This window comes from Onychomys torridus, chromosome 1 (assembly GCF_903995425.1).
Source record: "Onychomys torridus chromosome 1, mOncTor1.1, whole genome shotgun sequence".
Taxonomy (NCBI): domain Eukaryota; kingdom Metazoa; phylum Chordata; class Mammalia; order Rodentia; family Cricetidae; genus Onychomys; species Onychomys torridus.
This window is the reverse complement of record NC_050443.1, coordinates 59,753,747-59,779,780: the sequence shown is the minus strand read 5'-3', so window position 1 is coordinate 59,779,780 and position 26,034 is coordinate 59,753,747. Positions and strand designations below refer to the sequence as shown.

Genomic DNA, 26,034 nt, shown 5'->3' with positions numbered 1-26,034 from the left:
TGCCGAGAGAGGGGGAACCAAGTCTCCCTCAAGGAGTTGCCCTGGAGTTGATTATCTAACACCAAGTGTTCGGCCCTAAACTCATATATAAACAAACGACACCAAAGGGACCCAGCGAGCTGTATTTAAATATTTATGTGAATATATATTTACACATCCATCCATACTTACATATATGTGTGTAACAATAATTAAAAACGAGACATGAATCTGAAAGGGAGTGAGGGGGGAACATGGGAGGAGCTGGAGAGAAGGAAGAAAGGAGGAAAATGCTGTAATTTTATTTTAATTTAAAAATTTCCAAAAGATAAAAATAACTTGGGCAGTGGTGGCGTACGCCTTTAATCCTAGCACTCGGGAGGCAGAGCCAGGAGGATCTTTGTGAGTTCGAGGCCAGCCTGGGCTACAGAGTGAGTTCCAGGAAAGGTGCAAAGCTACACAGAGAAACCCTGTCTCGAAAAACCAAAAAAACAAAAACAAAAAAGCAAAAAACACAAACGTTGGATTAAAAAAGAGAGAAAGCTGGGCAGTGGTGGTGCACGCCTGTAATCCCAGCACTCGGGAGGCAGAGGCAAGTGGATCTCTGTGAGTTCGAGGCCAGCCTGGTCTACACAGCTAGTCCAGGACAGGCTTCAAAGCTACAGAGAAACCCTGTCTCGAAAAACCAAAATAAATATGTAAATAGATAAATGAATGAATGAATGAATGAATGAATAAATAAATAAATAAATAAATAAATAAATAAATAAGAGAGAAGAAAGAAAAAATCAAAGTCATCATCAGCTATATAGCAAGCCTGAGGCCAGCCTAGGTTAAACGAGGCTGACTCACACCACCATCACAGACACCACAGGAAACTGTAAGGGTTCAACCACATGTCTTAGCAGGCAGAATAATCAGTGACTGAAAAAGAAGGCATCCAAAATCAAACAGCCTGACCAGAAAAAAGAAAAAAACAAAAACTAAGAAAGCCTGAGGCACCCGTGTACACTGTACCATCATGGATATCACCATATGCATCATGTGATTTCTAGACGGTGAAAACACAAAGGGGCAGAAAACTTTTCTGAAGAAAAATTTGTTAAAAACGTCCTCAATCAGATGAAAGACACGAACCTAACCACTCAAGTTTAATGGACTCCAAGGATGAACCCACAGCGATCCATATGAGACATCTTATCGCCCACACCCTACAGAACAAAACCAACAACCAAAACTTTTTAAAACAGAAAAAGAAAAAACAAGAAACTAAAACCAAAGTAAGTGAAAGAACATGAGGCTAGAAAGTCAATGAAGCAAAGTCCAAGTGTCTTCAAAAGATCAGTAAAACTAGCAAACCTTTAGCTAAAGTCATCAGATTACTGATTTGGGAACAAAAGGGGAACAATGCCACCACAAATTTGTTACAAGCTCTTTCTGAGGTTACCTTGAAATGTGCTGCTTTTGGTCTTCTTGAAGTTGTCCTGTCTGTGGTGTTGACCGTCCAAGGCTGACACAGAATGGCTTCGAGGGAGTCCCCGCTTTAGCCCCCTCTTTGAAGGAGAAAGCATCTCCTGGTTGAAGAGATTTCTTCGGACTTTCGTCACTTCTAAAAGCATTGAGGGAAAGGGAGACAGGAGATAAAAAGCATTATGTTGGTCAACTAACTGAGGACGCCAGATCTAAACAGAGCTGCTAAAGGAAGCCACTCTGTACCCTTATGTATTAAAATGGTTCCCCTGGATAGCATGCTTCTGGGGGAACCTCAAACTACTGACCTTACAGGTTCCAAAAGTTTTATACAGAATTTTGAATGAGGTAGAGGCCCAGTTCCCTTCTTTGCTCATGGACATACAGTTATCTTAGCATCATTTGTTCAAGGTAATCCATTCCTCAGTGTACTGTCCAGAATTATCAATTGAGATAATACATGCTAGAGTGTTTATTTTTTAATTGCTGGGTAGAATTCAGCAGTGAAGCCATCATCTAATCTCCAACATTTCTTTGTGGGAAGTATTTAATAATGAATTTAGTATTTTTACTTATAGTAAATGTTTCTATTTGTTAGCACTAGGGAATAGAGGCAGACAGATCTCTGTGGCTCCAGGGACAGGCTGGTCTACATATCAAGTGCCAGGCAGCCAGAACTATATAGTGAGTCTGTCTTAGAACAAAAACACAAACAAAAAAATATATTATTAACTTGAGAAATAGTCTTCCACAGGTATGAGCCCCCTGATTAGTTATCTAATACCAGGTGGTCAGTCCTGAAATCATATACATTGAGCAACTCTAAACAGATGGAGCAGTTTGTGTGTTCATATGTTTAGGTTTGTGCTGCACATACATAGATGGAACAATAACAAAGAAAAGAGACCATGACTTCAAAAGGGATGGCAGAGCTCATGGGCAGGACTAGAGAGTGGAAAGGAAGGAGAAAAATGATATAATTACATTTTAAGTGTAAAAAAGAAAGAAAAAAATTAACTTAAGATCCAAGCAGGACCACGGAGTGCACTCTGACCAACATGTTTAAACTCCTTTTGTCTAAAACAGCCCCACTGCCTGCCTCTGCCTCTCTCTCTCTCTCTCTCTCTCTCTCTCTCTCTCTCTCTCTCCCTTTTCTTTCTTTCTTTTTTTTTTTTTTTTAGTTTTCAAGACAGGGTTTCTGTGTCGCTTTGCCTTTCCTGGAACTCCAAAGAGACCAGGCTGGCCTCGAACTCAGAGATACACCTGCCTCTGCCTCCCAAGTGCTGGGATTAAAGGTGTGCACCACCACCGCCCAGCACCTTTTCTTTTTTCTAATTTTGGATAATGACATTTCAAAATATTTTAGGTCAGTAATTTGTATGATGCAGTATTTTAATTTAAGACTATATGAATTATCTTATTCCTCCAAAACAAGGAATTTGGATTTTTTTTTAAACCAGTGTTGATAAGGAGCTGTAACTTACATTAAATACATCCAATCAAAATAAATGTGTCAATCCAGTGAATAGGTGTTGAAAAACCCACACACACCTTGAACTGTGTCTTTCCTTGGGAGAGCTGGCTGTGCAGGAGCAAGGTGAGAGCTCTCCTGGAAATGAGAAATGAGGAAGGTCAACACAGGCATTCATTCAAGATAAAAAGTAGGAGCTCTACCTGAAACTCTCTGACCTTGCAATTCAGAGAGATCCACAGCAGTAATAGTAAAATGCGCTAATGTACATGTTCCACGACATCCTCGCTACAGAGTGGTAATCCAAAACAAAAAGCATTGTGAACGCACATAAAGAGTGAAACAGTGAAGTCACACACCCAGCCAATGAGCAACTGAAAGCACATAGGAGACTAGCATATACCACCAGAGATCTGCGATGGGGAGGGCTTTTAATTTCAGCATATAAGTACGGCAGCTTGAATCGCTGGGTCTTTGAAAACAAGAGTCTCTGCAGCTCAGGCTAGTTACATAACAAGAGTCATGCTTCAGCCTCCCACACCAGCTTTACAGGGATGTGCACGTGCAGCTAGGATGAAATTATGTTTTTTTCATTAGTAATTTATTTTATGTGCATTGGTGTGAAGGTGTCAGATCCCCTGGAACTGGAGTTACAGACAGTTGTGAGCTGCCATGTGGGTGCTGGGAATTGAACCCGGGTCCTCTGGAAGACCAGCCAGTGCTTTTAACCGCTGAGCCATCTCTCCAGCCCCTGGATGAAATTATTTTGATGGTTCATGTATATGTGGGTAACAAACATAAACTGCTGATAACTGTTTTAGGTATATAACAGAAAAGGGTCTAGGGTTATAAACAATAGACTATAACTGATATTACAGTTTTTGGAGAATGGATAGAGAAGAGATACATTTTAATGATGACCATGTATACCTTCTGTAACCTAAAAAGGGGAAAGCCATACAGATTAGGACACTGGACTCTTATAACACCTCTGCATCAAACTGCTATTGGCTTGTTACTCTAGTAAAGGAGTCAAGACTCTAAATTCCAGATGCATCTAAAAAAGGGAATCCTTTCTCAAGATTTTTCTATGTGTTATTTCTTTCTTTTTAAATACTTCACTTTGTGTGTATGAGAGTTTTGTCTGCATATTTGTATGTGTACTATGTACATGCCACAGAGGTGAGAAGAGGGCACTGATCCTCTGGAACTGGAACAATGGCGCTCTGAGCCACCACACGGGAGCTGGGAATTGAATCTGGGTCCTGCACAAGGGCAGCCAGCGCTCTTAACCACAAAGCCATCTCTCTATCCTCTATTTGCCATTTCAGCCATGCCATTTCTCATAATAGCTAAAGAATAAAATACCACATAGGACATAACTTTTTTTTTCTTGATGGCATTGGGGAATTGAACCCAGAGCCCTGAAATATGGTAGGCCAGGACTCTTAAACTCAGCTATACTCCTAACCATGTTTTTATATTTTATTTTGAGTCAGGCTCTCAATAAGTTACTCAGGTTAGTTTTGTGAACTCATTCTGAAGGCTCTGAACATGCATTCCACCTGCCTTAGTCTTCAAAGTGCTGGGATTACAGGCCTGCACCATCAGAGAAAAACTTAATAAATGGTCTCAGTAATATAACCAGTATCTTTTTGGAAAGGCTAAATATAATAGTTAATAGTTATATTGGTTGGTAATATCTTCTATAATGATCTAAATTACAACTACGAAAATATGTTCAACATTAAGAATCCCTATTGAGCAAACTAAAATATACAAACAAAATGTGGATCAGCTCTTGTGCAGAGAACAAACGGGCTGGAGAGATTGCTCAGTGGTTAAGAGCACTGACTGTTCCTCCAGAGGACCTGGGTTAGATTCCCAGCATCCAGCAACTTACAACTGTCTGTTACTCCAGCCCCAGCAGACCTGATGTCCTCTTCTAGCCTCCCTAGTCACCAGGCAGAAATGTGCAGACAGACATGCAGCAAAATACTCATACACATAAAATAAATAATTTAATTACTTCTAGAAAACAAAGCTTGTGTGTTTATATATTACCCATGGTCACTTTCCTAACAGAAATGTGCCAAAAAGACAGACACTAGACGGCTTACTAAGGCTTAAATATTTATTATCATGACTTTTACTTTTTCTGTATCAACACATTATTAACTTTTTAATCAACTCTTTGTTAGTTAACCTTGTTTATCATCCCTGTTCTTCCAATTACAAAGGAAAACTGAGGCTGGAGTTTTGGCTCAGTGGTTAAGAGCAGCAGCTGCTCTTCCAGAGGACTCAGGTTTGGTTCCCAGAACTCACAGTGCCGTTCACAACTGTCTGCATTCTGGATCAGGGTATCTGATGTCCTATGCTGGCCTCTGTGGGCACTAGGCATTCACATGGTACATTTACATACACACAGGCAAAATATTTACATAAATAAAATAAAATAAATCCTTAAAACAGAAAAATGAGGGAAAAAAGGGAAAACTAAGATTGTATGAAGGAGGTATTAGGGCGAGGTCAAAAACTTTTTCCCCAGGCTTTCTAATCTTTAGGAATTAATATATACAAAGGAATGAATATTCACTAGTGTGACTTATATACATAATTAACGTATGCTACACTTTATTACAAATTCACTGCTTCCTAGCTTAACTACATTGGCCTTTCCAAAAACTCACATTTCTTATATAGAAAGTTAACATCTGATGCTTCAGCTCAACAGCTATCCCTCTATGTACTTTACTCAACTAGTCCCTGTTCTGTTTCTGATTTTTTACTTCTATTTCTTTATTCCTTTGGTTATAGTTTAATACATGTTCACAGAAATAGTCAATATAGTTGATTATCTCTAAATTCAAAAGTCCAAAATCTGAACTGTGCTAAAATGCTAGGATTTTTCTTTCCAAAAGATTTGTTTACATATATGAGTGTTTTGTCTGCACACCAGAGGAGAGCAGCAGACCCTACAGCTACAATGGGTTGTGAGCCACAATGAGGGTGCTGGGAATTGAACTCAGGACCTTTGAAAGAGCAGCAGTACTCTTAACCATTAAGCCATCTCTCTAACTCCTGGAGATTTAAAAAAAAAAAAGTTTTGATTGTAAATACTCCAAAGTCCAACCACTGAAGTATCATTTCAGATAAGGACCCTCCAAAGCTGACTTCCTACCTGGAAAAATACTGCCTTTCCTCTTCACCATCAACCCCAGCCACAGAGGAACCGTTAGCTCTTGTCAATGGCGATTACTCACATTTCTCGTACTTCTCTTGGACACTTTGGGAACTTCAATCTGTCGAAGAGTCTGTGAAATCTCTGCAATGCTTTTGTGTCTTATTAGTGCATTTTTCCTTTTAAAAATAGAAAACATACCAAGTAAAGGAAATATGTAGTGAGGCTTGCAAGAAACAAGCATCTAAAATACATTGTTTAAATAAGTGCTAGTTAACTTGAGGTTGGCCTGTATTTATAAAAAGTCCAGAATTACGAAAAATAACTACTACAGATTTGGCTAGTTAATGACAGTGACAGGCACAAGGGAAGTGTCACAAATAAGCTGAGACCCTGATCTCACTTCACAAGAGGTTCCTAGTTCTTAGACATCCCCATAGACAGTAAACAAGGACTTTGTAAACCAAAACAAATACCACACATTCCCTGAGTGACAAATCTAAAGTGTCAGATGGTACTCCTGAGAGTTTATGGCTATGATTCAGAATCAAGGGCAACTACCAACTCAGTACATTAGCTGGGCAAAACAAGACTGTCTTCAAACTTGCCCCTTCTTTGAACTTAACGACAGTCCAGGGAACTGCTCCAGTACCTTCTCTTCTTGGCTGATCTGGTCCGCAGCTCCTCCAGCTGCTCAGACTCAGTGATGCCTGACACTGATCTGTGAGCACTTGATGAGGGAGGTGGTGACTTGCTCTCTTGAGTCATAGAATCATCACTAAAAAATTCTGTAGGAAGGACTGCAGCCAGCTTCTGAGGAATCTTTAACCCTAGGCTGTGGTAAAGTTGTCCAACTGTCCCTGGGATGGAGTCAAAATACCTGTGGAGTACAATGATTAGATATGGAACAGAGTTACCATCTCATCCTCTCTATCCTTCCACCCAGCCTAACAAAATGCCCTTGGAATCTTATAATTCTAAGACTGCACCATGTGTAGTCCTTGGTAAAACAATTTTAAACCACGCCGGTAGTCTTTAAACTTACAATCTCAAAATCTCCTCCAGAAACTCTGACAGGTACGCCGAGTCCTTAGTGAGACATACCATGCGCAGCAAATCTGTCACCTAAAAGAGGTCACAGAAAATCACCATAGTCTGTGGCGGGAAGCCAAGCAGGAGTGCATGCTCTCAGGGTGGCAGCCATGGACTCACCTCCTCCACTACTTGCTCCAGCTCATCTGTACTCTCCAGTACTGAGGGGCACTGCTGGCACATCTCCAGACGAAGAAACACCTGAAGCTGGCACCTTGAGGAACAAATGCTCTGTCACATCTCCTTCAACTGTCACTTACTGAGAACTCTTTCTCTGAGCAAAGATCTATTTCTATAAGAAACAATGACCAAGAGCTGGGAAGGCAGCTCAGTGCTGAAGCACATGCCCAGCATATACAGAGCCCTGGATTCAACCTCCAGGACTAAAAAAGCAGTGCATGGGCAGGGAAACCTGAGGTGTAGCTTGGATGGTGAAGTGCTTGCCTGGCATGCCTGAGGCCTTGCACCTGATTCACTCCATACACTGGGCGTGATGAGGTACACCTGCAACCTCAATATTTGTGAGGTGGAAGTGGGAGAAGTTCAAGGTCAGCCTCAGTTACAAAGCAAGTTTAAGGCCAGACTCTAAGAAAAAAAGGAAGGAAGGGAGGGAGGCAGGATGGAGGGAAACGAGTCTAATAAGAATCCAGTGCTTTCTCTGAATACTGGTATACTTGTTAGGTGATCAGATGACTCGAACTGCCCCTCAGAACATCATAAGGTCACTAACAGAGCATGCTCAAGCAGTTGATAACTTTAACCCGAGCTCTGTTTTTGAGTAGTAAGAATGAAACAAAGTGGTTTCTTACTCTCTGACTTTGTCTTCTTTATCCAGCTTCCCCCCTTGATTCTGTCGGAGAGTTTTGCTGGTTTTTAAGAGGTTATTGTTCATATGATTCAGGCAAGTCACCTGCAAATACAAATTATTATGTAGGAGAAAACTGTTACTTATTTCTAATGCCTTACAGACTTCCCTCTTCTTTCATTTGAATGAAAACCACTGAAATGAACGCTTTCCTTTGATGTCTTAAAGAGAACAAGGGTTTAAAAATTTTAAAAAAATTAAAAAAAAAAACTTTGTGTAACCAAGTAGACATAGCAAACCTTTAGATTTCAACTGCTAAAGGAAGGTTCTTTGGGCTGTAGAGATAGCTCAACAGTTAGGATTAAGAGCACAAATTGCTCTTGCAGAGGATTCTTAGTACTTATGCTGGACTGCTCACAACTACCTGCAGCTCCAGCTCTAGAGGATCTGACACCTTTTTCTGGACTCTGAACACACCTGCACTTACACACACACACACACACACACACACACACACAAGCTCTTTTTTTGAAAGGTTTTCTCTATGTAGTCCTGGTTGTCCTAGAACTTATCATGTAGACCAGGCTGGCCTTGAACTCACTGAGATCCCCCGACCTCTCAAGTGCAGGAATTAAAGGAGTGTGCCACCACACCCATCTATATACTCTTAGTTTAAAAAAAGAAGGTTCTACAAAGCAGTGGTACCATAAACAGCTCTTGTATGCTATGGAGAAAGAGTCCGCTTTGGCCATTAAACATGAATAAAGGCAATGAGATATTCTAAAACAGTGCTTTGCAACACTGCTAAAGTTATGTTTTAAAAACAAAAAAACAAAAAACTATTAGATGTTCAAATCCCAACACAAAGAGACCTGGAGTTAGTCCATCAGTCTGGAAGGACCAGACACTAGCATTAAAAACAGAACAGGCCTGGAAAGCTAGCTCATTGATTAAGAGCAGTGGCTGCTCTTCCAGAGAACCCAGGTCTGATTTCCAGCACCTACACAGAGCTAACAAATGTCTGTAACTCCAGTTCCAGGGAACTGATGTACAGGGTATATAGACATACATTTGGACAAAAGACACATATACATAAAATAGAAACAAACAGATAAATAATAATAGTAAACCAAAACAACAACAAAGTGATTCTGAAAAGCAGCTAGGTTTAAAACCATTAGTTCAACTCATGTAGCTAACACAAATTATAATAGCACTTTCATTAGGACAGAAGTCCACTTTGATTTTTGGTCTTCTAGTTTATCAGGCTCACTCACATTCAAAAATCTGGAATTGTACACAATCCTTTACTCATGATTTTTTAAAAATCTTTATTTTATTTTACATGTATGAGTGTTTTGACTGCATATACATCTATGTACCATCTGCATGCAGTACCCAAAGAGGCCAGAAGAGGGTATCAGATCCTTGGACCGGGAGTTACAAATGTGAGCCACAATGTAGCTGGGAATTGAACCTGGATCCTCTGGAAGATCAGTCAGTGCTCTTAACCACTGAGCCAGCTTTCCAACTAACTCATAATTTTTCAGTCATGTACAGCATAATGGAAATTCTTCAAGGTATGTGCACTAAACCATCAACTACATCTATGACAGCATTATCTAGACTTTCTTACTTCTAATTCCTTGACATCCTTTGACTTTAGGAACACTTTAATGGTTGAGACCATATTCTGAGCACATGAATACGATGTGATTTCTCCTGTAGCCACAGTTTTTTGGTATTCTTCATGTATGTAAGACAGCAGCTCCTCTTCACTTTTAAAGTCTGGGGGGAAAAAAACAAAAAAAGAATTTGGTTACAATATTCTGATCAACTCTGTGTATTGTTTAAGGGTTTATCGATTGGGGAGAGAGACTTTTGTCTTCCAAGAGAAATCTAACCATGTCTGGATTGCCATGACAGACACAGGGTTACTAGATAGTGTGCAGATGTTAGTAATGATGTTAAACATTCCACAGTGCCTAGCACAGGCCAACACAAAAGGATATCTCATCCAAAATATCACTAGTTCCAAGAGCAAGAAAGAATAGAGATTAGTGACTATTTCTAAGGTTTTGTAAATATACAAATAAAAATTTAAGATCAAGAAAAAAAATTTTAAAGATTGTCTTTGTTCATTGATAACAAGATTTTCTAGATTTGAAATTTGAAAGAACAAGGAAGCTCCTGGAATTAATGAGGGATTATCAGAAGGCTGTAGGAAACAAAGTTAACCTACAAAAGCCTGCTACTTCTGTAAATATTAGCAATTTACAAGTGGAATTTGAAACTAAAACCACATTAGCAGGGACTAGATAAGGCTCAGTGGTTGAGAGCACTTGCTGCTCTTGCAGAGGACGTGGGTTTGGTGCCCAGCACCCATATGGTGGTTCACAACTGCCAGTAACTCCAGTTCTAGGGGATGTGAAGCCCTCTTCTGGCCTCTGTAAATATCAGGCACACATGTGGTGTGGTGCAAATACATAAATGCAGGTTAACACATAAACATAAAATATAAATAAATCTTTTTAAACTCACACACACACACATCATTAGGTTTTTTTGTTTGTTTGTTTTGTTTTTTGAGACAGGGTTTCTCTGTGTAGTTTTGGTTCCTGTTCTGGATCTCACTCTGTAGACCAGGCTGGCCTCAAACTCACAGAGATTCACCTGGCTCTGCCTCCTGAGTCCTGGGATTAAAGGTGTGCGCCAGCGCCGCCTGGCATCATTAGTTATTTTAACATGCAAAAAAATGAAGTACTCAGAAATTAAATCTAACATTATATATGTTAGACCTATATGAGGAAAAATACAAAACCGTGGAAGAAATCAAAGAACCAAATAAGTGGAAGTATCCCGATGTTCATAAACAGGCAAGCTTTGCACTGTCGAGATGCAAGTTCAACGCAACCCACTGATGACCTCAACAAGTTAATCTGAGGATACTGGCAAACTGATTTTAAAGTTCATACAAAGACTAAAATCCAACCCAATGCTAAGAGATAAAAGCAGAGGACTAAAAACCACCCAACCTTAAGATGTGTGGTATCATAAAAACAAAATACAAACAGATCAATAGAACAGAATAGAGTTCAGTATTAGTACAGTCATCTGACCTGTGACAAAGAACAAAAGTGATACAATGGATGCAAGATCAATAAATGCTGTAAAACAGCTGAACATCCAAATGGGAAAGATTAAGTTCAGACACAATCTTTTATCCTCCACAAAGTTTAACTCAAAATGAGTAAGTCACACATGAAAATAAAAGGTCTAAGATTGCTAGAAAATAACAAATAAAATCTAGATATCTTGGAGGAAAGAGAAACAGAAGTTCAAGGCAAAACTCTGTCACACAGTAGGCTTGAGGTTAGCCTGGGCTACACGAGATAAAAAGCCAACCAACTAAAAATAAATTAAATGTTCTACCAACATACTGATGCGAGTGTAAAAGGTAAGCCATAGATTTGAAGAAAATATTTGCAAAGGACATCTGATAAAGGCTCAGTATCCAAAACAGGCAAAGACCTCTTATAACTCAATAAAAACGGGCTAGTAAAAAGGTGCTTGCTGCCAAGCCTGATGATCTGAGTTGATCTCCAGGATCAAACTCATGGTGAATGGAGAGGACACCAAACTTCTGATCCTCTAGCCTCTACCTCCCAGAGCTGAGATTATATGTATGCACCATCATGCTCAGTTTTATATGAGGAATCAAACCCAAAGATTTCATGAATGCTAGGCAAGCAGTCTATCAACTGGACTAGACTCCTCAGCCTCCAGCTCTCTTATATAACAACACAGACACCAAATGCTCTAGAATGAATGAATACCTTTAAGTTTAGAACTTCTTAATGTTCTTCCTCTGTCTTCTGATTTATCTCCTATTCTGCTGACAACTGTTTTTTGGAGCCCTTTCTCCACAGCCAACTCTGGACTACCATCTGGGTGTAACTTCTGAGCCTTTACATTTAGCCTCGCCACGTTCAGCATCTTCAAGGAGCGGGACATGGCATTCATCTTCTGTCTCACTGGAGTCCGAGGGATACCACCTGCCAAAAATGTCAACGTGGGAAGAAAAGTCAACTTTCACTTCTATGGAATCAAGAACTGTATTATGTCAAAAAGAATACTGGAAAGAAATATCTCCCTTCAGAAATTATCTGAACCAGGTAGTTCTTTTATCTGCTTCTACCTACAGTATAAACAGACTTCTTTTACTGAAGTTTAGGAACTAAATATCTCAACATTTTTAAAGATGATTATTATTATTTTCATGCATGAGTGTTTTTGCCTGCATCTATGTGTATGTGATTCTTTTGTCTGTGTGTGTGTGTGTGTGTGTGTGTGTGTGTGTGTGTGTGTGTGTGTGCATGTCTGGTACCCAGGCAGATCAGAAGAGGGCACTGGATCCCCTGGAACTGGAGTTATAGATGGTTGTGAGCTGCCATGGAGTGCTGGAAACTAATCCTGGGTCCTCTGCAAGAGGAAAAAGTGTTCTTAATTGCTCTCTCTCTCCAGACCCATCTCAATGATTTTACCCAAAGCAAATACCAAGCATGCTTCAATTTGGTGTTGCCCAAGAGACAGTGGTAATAAGATATTTCTTTCTGGTAGTGCTAAGGATACAGCCCATAGGTCATGCATGCTATGCAAGTCCATGGTTTCTCTGAAACACAATTAAGCAATCTGCATCAAAAGCCAATTTTCATACTCTTTAAACACAGTTAACTCATTTCTGGAAATTGCTGCTAAGGAAATATTTCAGAGTTTATGCATGATCTATACTAGAGTATTATTTGTAATGATGAAAACTGAAAACAATCTACATGTTCAACAAGATGAATGAAGCAGAATGATTAAAAAGGCAAAGTCAGCTGGGGATGTAGCTCTAGGGGAAAGCACTGCCTAGCATGCCTGATGCCCTGGGTTCAGTTCCCAGCATGGGGTTCAGAGAGGCAAAGTAACTAATGAACAAATATTTGTAAATAGGGAAAAAAAGCTGTATTGATATTTCTATTATAATCAAAATGAGAATGTTCAATTCATTAGGAAGAACATCAGTGATTTAATCCATATTGAACTAATATAATATTTTCAAATTTGAAATATAAAAATTTGTCTTTAGTTACCATTTCAGTCTTAATCAACCTTTTTTATTTTTAGAAAGAATAACAGTGTTTTAAAATGTAATCTCAAAAGGAAAGGGAGACTGCCTCAAGAAGCAGGCTTTCTATGTGCATACGTTTCTTTCTGCTGCGTTCTTGATTAACTACAGTAGATTCTTCATGAGATTTTCTCTGGTAGAGTTCAGAGAGGCAGCGCGTTAGCTCACTTTCGGTTTTAGCAGATTCTTCATTATCAGGTGAAGCAGCCTGTAATAACCTATAAGACAAGATGCATCATATAAGGCCAAATTCGAACTTTCCAGACCACCAGAATCAGAACAGGTGTAGGGCTATCAACTGCATACATTCATGTTAGTCTTTAGCAGACTGACTGTCCCATGAGAGCTGGTTGGTAGGGAAGGTTTGTCCCACCCTTTTTCCCTTTCTAAATATTTGCTGTTAATTTGAACATAGGAACTTTTCAACCAGAAAAGCAAGAAAATACAATATAAAAAGGTAAGAGTGTACCTAGCATTAAGATTAGAGATTAAAGCCAGGTGGTGGTGGTGCACTCCTGTAATCCCAGCACTCGGGAGGCAGCGGCAGGCGGATTTCTGTGAATTCGAGGCCAGCCTGGGCTACCAAGTGAGTTCCAGGAAAGGCACAAAGCTACAAAGAAAAACCCTGTCTCGAAAAACAAACAAACAAAGGTTACAGATTAAATTCTTTTTTTAAACAGATAGATGTACCAAGTTTACGGATCAAAGACTAAATATGCCAGTTCTTCCCCAAATTTAGCTGAGTCCATACATACCCAGTCAAAATTCCAACAGGCTTTTCTTTTGAGAAAATTAACAGACAGATTCCATGTGTATGTGTGAGTGTGATGGAGTGTATATACCTATGTGCATGCACATGGAGATCAGAGGAGGATGCTGGGCATCTTTATCGCTCTCCACCTTATTTTTTAAGACAGGGTCTCATATGTGGCCATTCCTGGCTTTTATGTGGTACTGGGGAGTTGAACTCAGGCTCTCTTGCTTTCATAGCAAATGTTCTTAACCACTGAGCCATTTTCCCCAGCCCCAATAGGCAGATTCTAAACCTCACATAGACATTCAGAAATCTAGTCTCAAAGCAAATAGAAAATAAACAAAACAAAGTTGAGAATACTTATCCTATCTGTGTTAGAGAGCTAAACTATAAAGCTACAGTATGTGGTATTGTAATATAACATTTTAGACAATGTGGTATAATCATAGCTTCTGGACCCTTCTGTCTAGAAAGGTTGCTGAACAATGGTGGTCAACTGATGGAAAGTAATTAGGATTCTTCTAACAAATGATACTGGAACAAATGGATAATTATGCAAGAGAATAACCCTAAACTTCATCTTTTAATAATAATTTGCATCTCTACTATATCTTCTACATTTCTAATACTGTGTATTTGTGTCCTTTATCTTTTTCAATTACCTCATCTTTTTTAAGATTTATTTATTTATTTATTATGTACAGTGTTCTGCCTGCATGCCAGAAGAGGGCACCAATGATCTCATTACAGATGGTTGTGAGCCACCATGTGGTTGCTGGGAATTGAACTCAGGACCTCTGGAAGAGCAGCCAGTGCTCAGCTGCCTAGTCTTAAGGCTTACTTGACTTTTCTTTTTTATTTACTTTGTGTGGACACAGTGATGGATGCATGGTTAGTGTGGAGGTCAGATTACAACTTGTGGAGTCAGTTCTCTTTCCACCTTTCCACAGGCTCCAAGGAGCAAACTCATACACAAGGTCTATGCAGCAAGCGCCTTCACCTTCTGAGCCACTTTGCTGGACCCTTACTTGACTTAAGAAACCATCTTTGATTTAGTTTTATTTTCCATATCTGTTCTTACCCTTCTAACTCCTTCCTGCATTTGAGGCAGTGAGACAGCTTTAATTTGGCAGCCTCGACTGGCCACTAACTCTCCATCTTCCCAAGTGCTGAGGTTACAGGAGAGCACCACACCTGGTTCTTAGCCCTTCCTGTACTTGATTCTTATTAACTGGTTCTTAAATTTCTCTTTAGAAAAATAATCAGTGAAGCCTATATTTCTTTCAGTATAAATTAATCTATTGTCTTCGTCAGTGTTCTGTTGCTGTGAGGAGACACCATGACCACAGCAACTCTTAGAAAGGACAGCATTTAACTGGGGCTGGCTTACAGTTTCAGAGGTTTAGTCCACTGTCACCATGGTGAGGACTAAGGCTGCACATAGACAGACATGGTAGCTGAGATTCCACGTCAAGATTCACAGGCAGCAGGGAGAAATAGACACTGAGACTGGCTTGGGCTTTTGAAACACCAAAGCTCCTCCAGTGACACATTTCCTCCAACAAGGCCACGCTTCCTCATCCCTCTCAAGTAGTGCCACTCCATAATGATCAAGCATTCCCCACTCCATAATGACCAAGCGTTCCCCACTCCATAATGACCAAGCATTCCCATCTATGAGCCTATGGGTGCCATTCTTATTCAAACCACCACGCCTATATTATAGTTTGATATTTCCTTTGCATTTATTTGTGTGTGCATTTATTTGTGCGCACACATGGTACCATGGTGCACATGTAAAGGTCAGAGGATAACCTGCAGAAGTTTTGCCCTCTTTCCACCATTTGGTCCGTGGGATCAAGCTCAAGTCATCAGGCTTGGCAGCTAATGACTTCAGTCACTGAACCATCTCACCAAGCCAAGGTTGTTTAATTTCTACTTTAATTGATACTTAGTTCTAAATGTTTCCTGACTGTTGTATATTTATATAGATGGATAAATAGTGTGGTGGTTTACATGAGAATGGCCCCCATAGGCTCATATATTTGAATGCTTGGTCCTCAGTTGGTGGACTACTAAGGATTAGGAGATGTGGCTTTGTTGGAGAAGGTGTATCACTGGGTGTGGGCTTTAAGGCTTTAAAAGTCCACACCAGGCCTCATCTCTCTTGTAATTTGCCTCCAACTTGTAGATCAGATATAAGCTCTCAGCCACTGCTCCTGAGCCATGCCTGCCTGCCAGCTGCCATAGTCCCCACCATGACAGTCATGGACTAGCTCTCTGAAACTGGAAGCAAACAATTAAATCCTTCTTTTATAAGTTGCCTTGGTCACGGTGTCTCTTCACAGCAATCGAACAGTGACTGAGAGAGATAGATGTGTTTCTATAATATGTTAGCATTTTACATGACTGAAATATTCCTCTAAATACATGTAAAATTATGCTATTTTTCTAGTCTCAGAAATTTACTTCATTTTAAAAGTGCCTTTTAGTATAAGAAAACAATACAGTAATGTAAAATGCAGAGAACTACCATACTGTATCAAGCTGGTAAATCTGCAATAGTAAAATGTGACACCAAGCTACAGAAGGGTAGGCTCCCTTTCGACAAGCCCGTTCACATCTGACTACTGACTACTTTATAATCAATATACAAAAAGATGTATGAAGCTTTACCAAAATGATTCCATCAAGTCTGAGGTGGCACCACTGATGTTGGAAAAAGGAAACCACTTTTCCATAAGAGCTGGACTCCAGGGGCTGGTGTGACTAAGCTCCTGCTGAACCCACTCTGGAACACAGGGGGCTGAAAGGACAGAAACAAGAGAAGACATCAGAACCAAGGAGAGAACCCAGTGCTTGTCCCCTCCCTCTCTCCAAAGTGCATGTAAATGCTCATCGTTAACAACATCCACCATTCTGCCATTCTGCATTGCATTACCGACTCCTACAGATCTGTCTTGTCTGGGACAAGGGGATGGGAGTGGGGGTGCAAACACAATTTGAAGTTTTTTGCTCTTTTTACTCATATAACCCTTTATCTTACTTCTGAAACATTACTCTAAATGCATTTAAAATTGCACTATTTTCCTATTCTCAAAAAATTACTTCCTTTTAAAAGTGCAAAAATAAGTAACGTACAAACAAAAGCAGTCTAGCCTGTAATCCCAGCACTCGGGAGGCAGAGCCAGGCGGATATCTGTGAGTTCGAGGCCAGCCTGGACTACAGAGTGAGTCCCAGGACAGGCACAAAGCTACACAGAGAAATCCTGTCTCAAAAAACAAAAAAAAAAAAAAAAAAAAAGCAGTCTAAAATTACAGAGTAGAACCAAGTTGGTAAATCTGAAATAGTAAGATGCGACACTGAGTTACAGAGGAGTAGGTTCCCTTAGAAAAGGCCTGCTAGAGGATGTATTTGGAGCATCAGAATAAAACCTCATGAATAGGACCTTATCTGGAGAGAGTATGGTGGGGAGTCTGGACAGTAAGGCATCACACTGACTTACGTACTCCAAGAAACAGCACACTGGCAAAATACTCAGAGTGCTGTCTTACAGTATTCTAAAACAGTCTTCTGCTCTGTTTCTAAAGACTTAATAGTCTACACACACCTGACAAATAAGACAATGACCCATACGAAATAATCTATCACTTTGATTAATGTGATTATTGTAAATATGCTAATACATCATCCTACCCAAAAAACAACAGTTGAATTTAAAGTGGGTTAATGTAAACACAGCAGGAGAACACAGCACTCTCCTCTGTCCCGTTCCAAGCCACGCCCCTGCCTGTCTGACCATGTTCTTTTCCTTGTCAATCACCGTATCTCTGTAACACCAATCTCAACCTCTCCTTTCACTCCCTTCTGTGACAGCATCTTCACCTCTTGTTTATAGAAGGAAACACATGTAAGCAGTTTACTTAGGAATTTAATGCACCTTTCACAGAAGTTGTCTATTAACACTATTATTGTGTGTGTGCATGAAACAACATATGTGCACATGGACATCAGAGGCCAACTTAGCAGAGTCGTTCTTTCTTTCTAGCTGCACATGGGTTCCAGAGATCAAACTTGGATTCTCAGGCTTGGCAGCAAGCATTCTTACCCTCTCTGAGCCATGTCCACAGCCCTGAAATTTCTTTTTTGTAATTTTATGTGTACAGGTGCACATGTCTATGCACCACTTTGTGTAGTACCCATGAAAGCCAGAAGATGCTGTACCCCTGGAACTGGAGTCACAGTTGTGAGCTTCCATGTGGGTGCTGGGAATTGACCTCTGGGTCCCCCAGAATAGCAGCCAGTGCTCTTAAGCACTGAGCCATCTCTCCAGCCCTCATGCAGCCTTCTCCACTCCAAGCTTTAAAATTTTTTCAGTGTATAAAATACAGATCTCACTGTATTTTCATTCATTTTTAAAACTTTTTCCATTGACACTTTTGTACATGTGTCACTGAACCTTGTTCATATTTATCACCTGCTTCCTAACTGCCCCAATTTTGCTGTGCCCCTTCTCACCGTCCAACAGTCCTGCTTTCATGTCAATGTGCATGTATGTATACAGGAAGATAGTACTCACATGAGGGAAATACAGACTACTTTGTCTTCCTTTCCCAGTACACTGTTCTTACCCATGTCCCTTCTCTTTGTTCTTTAAAGCTCTCTCTGCTTTCATGTCCTACCCATCTACATGTACAGTCATGAACTATAGTAAGAGCCAAGCTCCCTCTTATGACTAATTTCAAAGTCCTTCAGGACTTCTCAACTAGCGATTTAAACTGCTTATAGCTTGTACTAGAGCTTGCTTCTATCTTTCTTACAACATCCTGGGGTTCCACCAAATACATGATGGGTAAGTCTGGAAAAGACTGCAAACCACTCCGTGCCATGTTAATCACTAGTGGGACAACTTACCAGAAGAAGCAGGATCTTCAAGTAAATTATGAACCTGATTCAGTACACTATCTACAACATCTGAGAAAAGGGAAGCTGTGTCCTGGGGGCCTTCAGCCACAACTGTCTGGAGAAAATGTCTTTGAAATTCAGCTTCTTTGGCTCGGAACACTGTGAGAATCATAGCATTGGCAGAGAATGGGGAAATAATTCCTGTGATGGGGGGCCAGCCTTCACCAGGATCTACACTGGCAACCTACAAAGAAATGCTAATTAGTTGAGAATATTATTGTCACTATGCCTCAAAGAATGTAGCCTACTAGAAGACAGAACAATAGTTGGCTATCAGTGGCAGAGAATTTACCAATCATATAGTCCCTAAGTTTCAACCCATAAGAAAAAGCTTACAGTGCCAGTAGTATTTACTATGTGCTTTTCGCCTCTGTTTCCTTCCAATTGTATTTGTTTTATTTTAATAGTGAAAAGCAGGAAAACAAGATTTATTCAATCGGGAAAAACAGAATAAAGAGATCCTGGCCCACTTCTTCAAGTCTAGTACATGGCACCCAAAGCAAGTACAGCTGTATCTATATACACATCGCACATTTGCTGAACCTTACAACCACCCGATTTAAATGATCATCACGTCTACTTTAGAGGATGGATTGAGGAAAAGCGACTTGTTCAAGGTTACCTGTTGGTGCAAGAAAAAGCTACTAGGTACATCTGACTTCAGAGCAAATGTACTTCACTGTGAGGCAACACAATCACGGAAGGGGTTCAGCCAGCACACACCTGGGCAACAGAGCTGAGACCTAATCCAAAATGTCTGACTCACCAATCAAGTTTCGTACCACATTAGTAATAAGACAGTGTAGTGCTCTTTTCACTGGAGCATGTAACTCTTAGGACAGTTTCCACACAAGATCTAGAACCTTCCTCTAGAATCTTTTACCAAAGGGTCTAGAATAAAGATACTTCCTGAGATTGCAAAGGCAAAGAAAAATAAGGATTTCGAGAGTAATTACAAAATAGCCATCATAGCTGGGTGTGGTGCTGCACACCATTTATCCCAGCACTGGAGGGGCAGAGGCAGGCAGATTTCTGTGAGTTTGAGGCCAGCTAGGGCTACACAGTGATACTCTGTCTCAAAAAACCAAAGAAACAAAAGACACCATCATTTTAAAGTCAAAGCTGATTATATTTGTGGTCCTTTCAGAAGACAGTTCTAAGTTTGAGTGACTATTCTTATGCTATTGTATTTAATTTTATGTTGTAGCAGCTTTTTCTTAAATACATTAAAAGCAAAGTATATTACAGAATATTTAATAAATGGTGAAAAACCAACCATCTCATTGGGCTAGCTACCCTTTCTCTATGTAAATTCAGGGTCTTCAACTTAATTGGATTCATGATGTATGCAACTGTACAGATGGTTTCTTCACCAATAATCATTTTCAGGACGATTCAGTGTCAACAATCTACTGGTCTACATCAACAGTATCTCAGTCGTTAAGAGCACGGACTGCTCGTCCAGAGAAGCTAAGTTTAGTTCCCAGTAACCACATGGTGGCTCACAACCATCTGTAATGAGATCTGGTGCCCTTGTCTGGCCTGCAGGGATACAAGCAGGCAGAACACTATATACATAATAAATAAATAATCTTAAAAAAAAAAAGAAAGAAAGAAAAAAGAAAAACACCACCAATTTTAGTGAGACTGTACAAGGTAGGTGATCTTGGCATTTTGGTGAACAAGCTTATCTCACCTCACAAACACATTAATGGACAAAACTCCCTGACGTGTGGGGACACCTACCAGATGGAATTCTTCAGCAGTCAACCTGCTCACCAGCTCCTGAAACAACAGCCTTTGAGTTGACTTGTGTCCCTCTGGACTTTGTAGCACCCAGTTGTCAGTGCCCACAGCACTACTCATTGGGAGAGACCACTGGGCCACTGAGCCCCTTAGAAATATTCTGATTGGCTTCTGGAAATGTCTCTGATGCATGGCTAAGGGCTCTAGGGAGACTGCCCATGTTTCTTGAGTTTCTTTGCCTGATAGAAATAAAGCATATTAAAATTTTAATATAGGAAACAGTTTCTAAGGGATTTCATAGTAAGAATAAAAAGAATCAGATTTCCAGTTGAGATAGTGGGTAATGTCACTCCGTTCACATTTCAGTCCTGAGCCTGTTGTCTATGCGCTAGCAGAGCAGGTTCATTTGCACTAGAGGAAAAACTGTATACAAATGGGTATAGGATCAGAACTTCTCAATTATGACTTGGAAGTGTGTACTCAAGAGGTACTACTACAAAAAGTAAGACTCTCTTGGTGTGGTGGTAAATGTTCATAATCCCAGCACTCAGGTGTCTGCAGTGGGAAGACAGGCAAAACTGAAAGATAGCTACTGTGGTAAGATCAGGGTATGGTTCAGTGGTAGATAACTGCCCAGCATGTAGGCTCTGGGTTCAATATCAAGGTACCACATGGAAAAAAAACAAACAAAAACAAAACATAAAAGCAGTGTATTATATATTATGAGAAGGTTAGATTCTAAAGACTGAACGGTAAATTGCTTAAACAAAAGTACTCTTTAAAATGTTTCCCCTTTTAAGTCGGGCAGTGGTGGCGCATGCCTGTAATCCCAGCACTCGGGAGGCAGAGGCAGGTGGATCTCTGTGAGTTCGAGGCCAGCCTGGTCTACAGAGCTAGTCCAGGACAGGCTCCAAAGCTAGAGAAACCCTGTCTCGAAAAACAAAACAAAACAAAACAAAATTCCCCTTTTATGCATATGAGTATGAGTATGTATATGTACCACATGTGTGCCTAGTGCCCTCAGAGGTCAGAAGAGGACAATAGATCTCCTGGAACTGGAGTTACAGATAGTTGTGAGACACCATGTGGGTGGTAGGAACCAAACCTAGGTTCTCTGAAAAGTGTTCTTTACCACTAAGCTATCTCTCCAGCCCCGAAAAATATTCTTAAAATTTTTTAAACTGGGGGTTGGGAATTTAGTTCAGTGGTAGAGCGCTTGCCTAGCAAGCGAAAGGCCCTGGGTTCGGTCCTCAGCTCTGTAGGAAAAAAAAAAATTTTTTTTAAACTGGCCAACTCTTGGATCACATGCCTAGAATCTCAGCACCTGGGAGGTGGAGGCAGTATGACTAGCAAGCAGTTCAAAGTTAGCAAGTTTGAAACCAGCTTGAGAGTTTATCTAAAAAAAAAACCACTAAAAATCCTTAAGCTGCACATAATTACAACATAGTTTAAAGTATCCATCTCTATGCAGTATTTCCCTGTGAATATAGATATTCTCAGAAATGAGCTTCACTACATAGTAAATCATACAGGAAACAAATTTGTGAAGATGGTGGCTTTTCCTGGTAACAAGCACTTGGGGGTTTTGTAATTTATTTCTTCTGTAATCATCCTCTTTCTATATGATCTCTAATTTATCATTTTCTTCTACAGGGCAATGAAATCCTTATACTCACGTGCTTGGGTATCTGAAGAACATTACCCTTCTTTTTGAAAGGGCTAAAGAATTCTTTGTAGTCATCCCCTTTTATTCTTTCACACATGCACTGGCAATTGTACCACAGTTCAGTCTTCCTGTGGTGTCTGATTTTGCTTACAGATTTTTAAAATTCTATCAGTGAAACTAAGTACCGGGCTACAGGAAATGCTAAAGAAATTGGAACTTTGCCTTGAAGAAAAAAAGTAAGATTTTTTTTGAAGTTGTTTGCTTACCTTTAACAGGGAGGAATAATGTCCCTTCCATCTGGGGAAACGAGGCTTCGTACTCAGGAGAGTTATAGAGTAAGCAGTTTACAGCGGCGTCTATTGGCAAAGCTGAGATCCACGGGGAGAGGTGAGGTATATGTGACAGCTCGCCACCACCCTGCAGAACTGTTTCCCTGCCGTTAGGAAAACCCAGGCTCCAAGTTTCACATGGCAAGATGGTGCCTCCTCCATGGTGGAGCAGTTCACAAACTGTCCAGTACCCCACGTGGTCTGGGGAGGTCCACAACTAAAATAAACATGACAAAGAAGCTTGCGTGAGTGTAAATTGAGCATTTATGAATAAGATAGAGGAAATCAGGACAAAGGTGATACCAAAATCAAAGGGTCCAAATCACAATTCAATGTATCTGTTGAACCAAGTACAAATAACAGCTGGCATCTCTTAGTACCACACAGCCCAAGATCCTGATTATCACCTAATACACCTGCAAGGAGACAGTACCAGGGAGATGACCATCAATAAAGTGCTTGGCTTGTAAGCACAGGTACTTGAATTTAAACCCTAGGACCCATGTTAAAAAGCCAAGCACAAGGATACATTGTTTAAAGATTTATTTATTTATTATGTATACAGCATTATGACTGCAAGCCAGAAGAGGGCGCTAGATCTCATCACAGATGGTTGGGAGCCACCATGTGGTTGCTGGGTATTGAGCTCAGGGCCTCTGGAAGAGCTCAGTGCTCTTAACCTCTGAGCCATCTCTCCAGCAGCTACCTTGTTTATAATCCTAGCACTGAGAAACACTACCCTGAGGGCGCACTGCTGGCTAACCTACATGGTGAGCTCCACTTGAACATCGACACCCAAAGTTGTTTTCTGCCACGTGATACACGTGGATTACACAGAAAGAAAAGATCCCTTTTTTAAAGTAGCCCTCTTTTTACTGCTTTTCATGTTTTATTTATGTGCATATACCTGCATAAGTGTATGCAGTGTATGCAGTGTGTGTGTGTCCTCAGAGGTAAGCATATAGCTTTACCGAATAATGTAACAGAAATAAAAAAATTGAATTTTATATATTATAGATGCTTTCATGTTATAATTTCACAGATATACATATGAAAGAGGAGACCAGGAGTTCCAGGCCATCTTCCAATACACAGAGCCCCAGGCCACCCCATCCTGGGCTACAACTTGCTACACTAGTCTGTTTCAAAACTAACAAGGGCGTGTACACACACACACACACACACACACATTTATCATAGCAGTTACAGGAGCAAGGGGTTTCACTGCCTCAACAAAAATCCAAATTAGCCATTTAGGACTGAGTTCATAAAAAGTGATTCATCTAATCAGCAGATATTTACTTAACACAGTGTTCAAGACACAACTGTGGGGGAATACAAAACTATGTTAAGGCCTGGTACCCACCTTTAAGACTTTGGTTTGCTTTTTTGAGACAAAAATCTTTCTATGCAGCCTGGCTAGTGGCAATCCTTCTGCCTCAGCTTCCCACAGGCCATCATCATTGAGATGGTATTTTTGGAATAGATGGAAAATGACAGGTGTGTCCAACGGGAACAAATAGGGAAAGAGTTAAACAAGCCACAACAACAAAGGGTTTTTGGTTTTGTTTTGGAGACAGGGTCTCTCTACACAGCCCAGGCTGTCCTGGAGCTCACTATGTAGACCAGGCTGGCCTTGAACTAGGAGAGATCCACCTGCCTCTCTCTCTGTCTCCTGAGTGTTGGGATTAAAGGTGTGGGCTGGGCCAACAACCAAGGTTAAGATAGGTTTCTACCGCTTTAGAAAGGGTAGGGCTAGAGGTCCAGGAAGACAGGGCAAAACAAGCTGTCAAGATCTGTGACCTGAGTCGGACGGTGGTGGCCCATGCCTTTCTTGAATCTCAGCACCTGGGAGGCTGAGGCAAGCGGATCTCGCAGTTCGAGGCCAGCCTGGGTGGGCTACTGAGCGAGTTCCAGGACAGCCAGAGCAACGAAGAGAAACCCTGTCTCGAAAACAAAACAAAAACAAAAACAAAAACCACCAAAGATCCGTGGCCTGGCTGAGCCAAACTGCCCATGCAGGAACACAAGTGCCATGTAGGAAAATTACAGGTACCAAAGCGCGGAGGCTCTTCCACACTCACGTTTAGTGGGTACAGAATCTATTCATTTTGTTGGGGGAAACTGTCCCTCTTTGGGACCCGACACGGGGTCATACACCGCCCATTCTGGGTCTAGGGCACTCCACAGAGCCTGACAAGTCTAGCTGGCTGGCGGGGAGTAGGTGGACTGCATCCGAGACTGCTCTCACCTTACCTTAGACCGCTCGGTGGTGTCCACCCAGTACAAGGTTATATTTCGGGCGATCATGACCTCCTGGACCCTCTTGGGCAACACCTTCTCCATCACCTGCTTGGGGGTCGGCGGCCCGCGTTGAGCCTGGGCCTCGCACCCGGACACGAACTGCAGCAGCTCCCTCTGCGAGTGAGGACAGGGCGCCAGGAGGAAGACGGCGTTCCCAAAGCCCCCGAGCGCGGCCTGGGCTTCCTTGGCCTCGCTGTCGGCGTCCAGCAGTCTCCTCCCGCTGCTCCGCAGGATCGGCTTCGTGGGCGACGTGATCTCGGGCCGATCCCACTGGTAGTCCAGCAGCGTCTCCATCAGGGCACCGTGCGTGTGGGCGGCCCTGGGCGTCGGGCCGGGCAGGTGGGCGCCGGGCGCGCGATCGCCGAGCCTGGTCTCCAGCTCGTCCTCGAAGTCCTCCCAGGAGCGGCTCCCCAGTTCGCGGAAGTCAGACACGCGGGAGGGCCGGCTCCGGGCCCCCTGGGAGTCGAAGAACTTGAAGGCCCAGTGGACCCTGGCCAGGCCGAAGCGGCAGCTAAGGTAAGTGAGGAGGCGCAGGGCGGCGCGCCGGGCCGGGCTGGGGCGAGCGGCGTCGCCCGCGGTGTCCACCAGCAGCACCACTTTGTGACCGCAGGCCATCTCGGCCGCCCCCGCGGGCTCAGCCCGGCCGCGCGCTGCCCTTCCCGAGGCGAGGCGCTCTCTTCAGTCAACCAGCGCCATGGCCCGCTTCTCTGAGGCCCTGCTCCGAAGGCTCCCGCGCTCCCCGACAGCTGCTGCTATTGGAGGAGCCGGTCCCCCAAGCTTGCTTCTTATTGGCTGCGGGCTGAACGTAAGTTACGTGAGGCACTTCCACGTTTGACCCTAACTGGAAGGAGCGTGGAAAACCTCCGCTTGATTGGTCGAGGGTGTGGCTGTGGGCGGGGCGCTGAATTCCGGGAGAATCTTAGTCCTCATTGGCCCGAGCCTCCGTTTTAAAATTTAAAGGGGCGGTCCTTCGGGGGCGTGTGCGGGTCGGGGGCGGGGCGTGTTTACTGGGACCCTGGAGCCTGGGTGGTGCCCAGGAAGGGGTTTGGCGAGTCACACTCGCTTTAGACTACTCCTTAAGTCTTTTAGGGAACGGATTCC

General features: G+C 41.8%; 1 protein-coding gene across 1 annotated transcript in view; it reads right to left on the bottom strand.

Annotated features, from left to right (window-relative positions):
* Positions 1 to 25,548, bottom strand: part of Ticrr (TOPBP1 interacting checkpoint and replication regulator) — a 37,519-nt gene extending 11,971 nt beyond the window's left edge. The window contains exons 1-15 of the mRNA XM_036176081.1: positions 24,886 to 25,548; positions 22,567 to 22,846; positions 20,635 to 20,873; positions 18,838 to 19,072; positions 16,599 to 16,728; positions 13,247 to 13,386; positions 11,835 to 12,053; positions 9,635 to 9,786; positions 8,003 to 8,103; positions 7,314 to 7,407; positions 7,147 to 7,226; positions 6,754 to 6,981; positions 6,184 to 6,280; positions 3,001 to 3,058; positions 1,427 to 1,588 (exon numbers count right to left, since the gene is read on the bottom strand). Coding sequence (XP_036031974.1) covers positions 1,427 to 1,588; positions 3,001 to 3,058; positions 6,184 to 6,280; positions 6,754 to 6,981; positions 7,147 to 7,226; positions 7,314 to 7,407; positions 8,003 to 8,103; positions 9,635 to 9,786; positions 11,835 to 12,053; positions 13,247 to 13,386; positions 16,599 to 16,728; positions 18,838 to 19,072; positions 20,635 to 20,873; positions 22,567 to 22,846; positions 24,886 to 25,548 — 2,878 coding nt within the window. The remainder of the gene's footprint in view (positions 1 to 1,426; positions 1,589 to 3,000; positions 3,059 to 6,183; positions 6,281 to 6,753; positions 6,982 to 7,146; positions 7,227 to 7,313; positions 7,408 to 8,002; positions 8,104 to 9,634; positions 9,787 to 11,834; positions 12,054 to 13,246; positions 13,387 to 16,598; positions 16,729 to 18,837; positions 19,073 to 20,634; positions 20,874 to 22,566; positions 22,847 to 24,885) is intronic.
* Between the last annotated feature and the right edge of the window lie 486 nt (positions 25,549 to 26,034).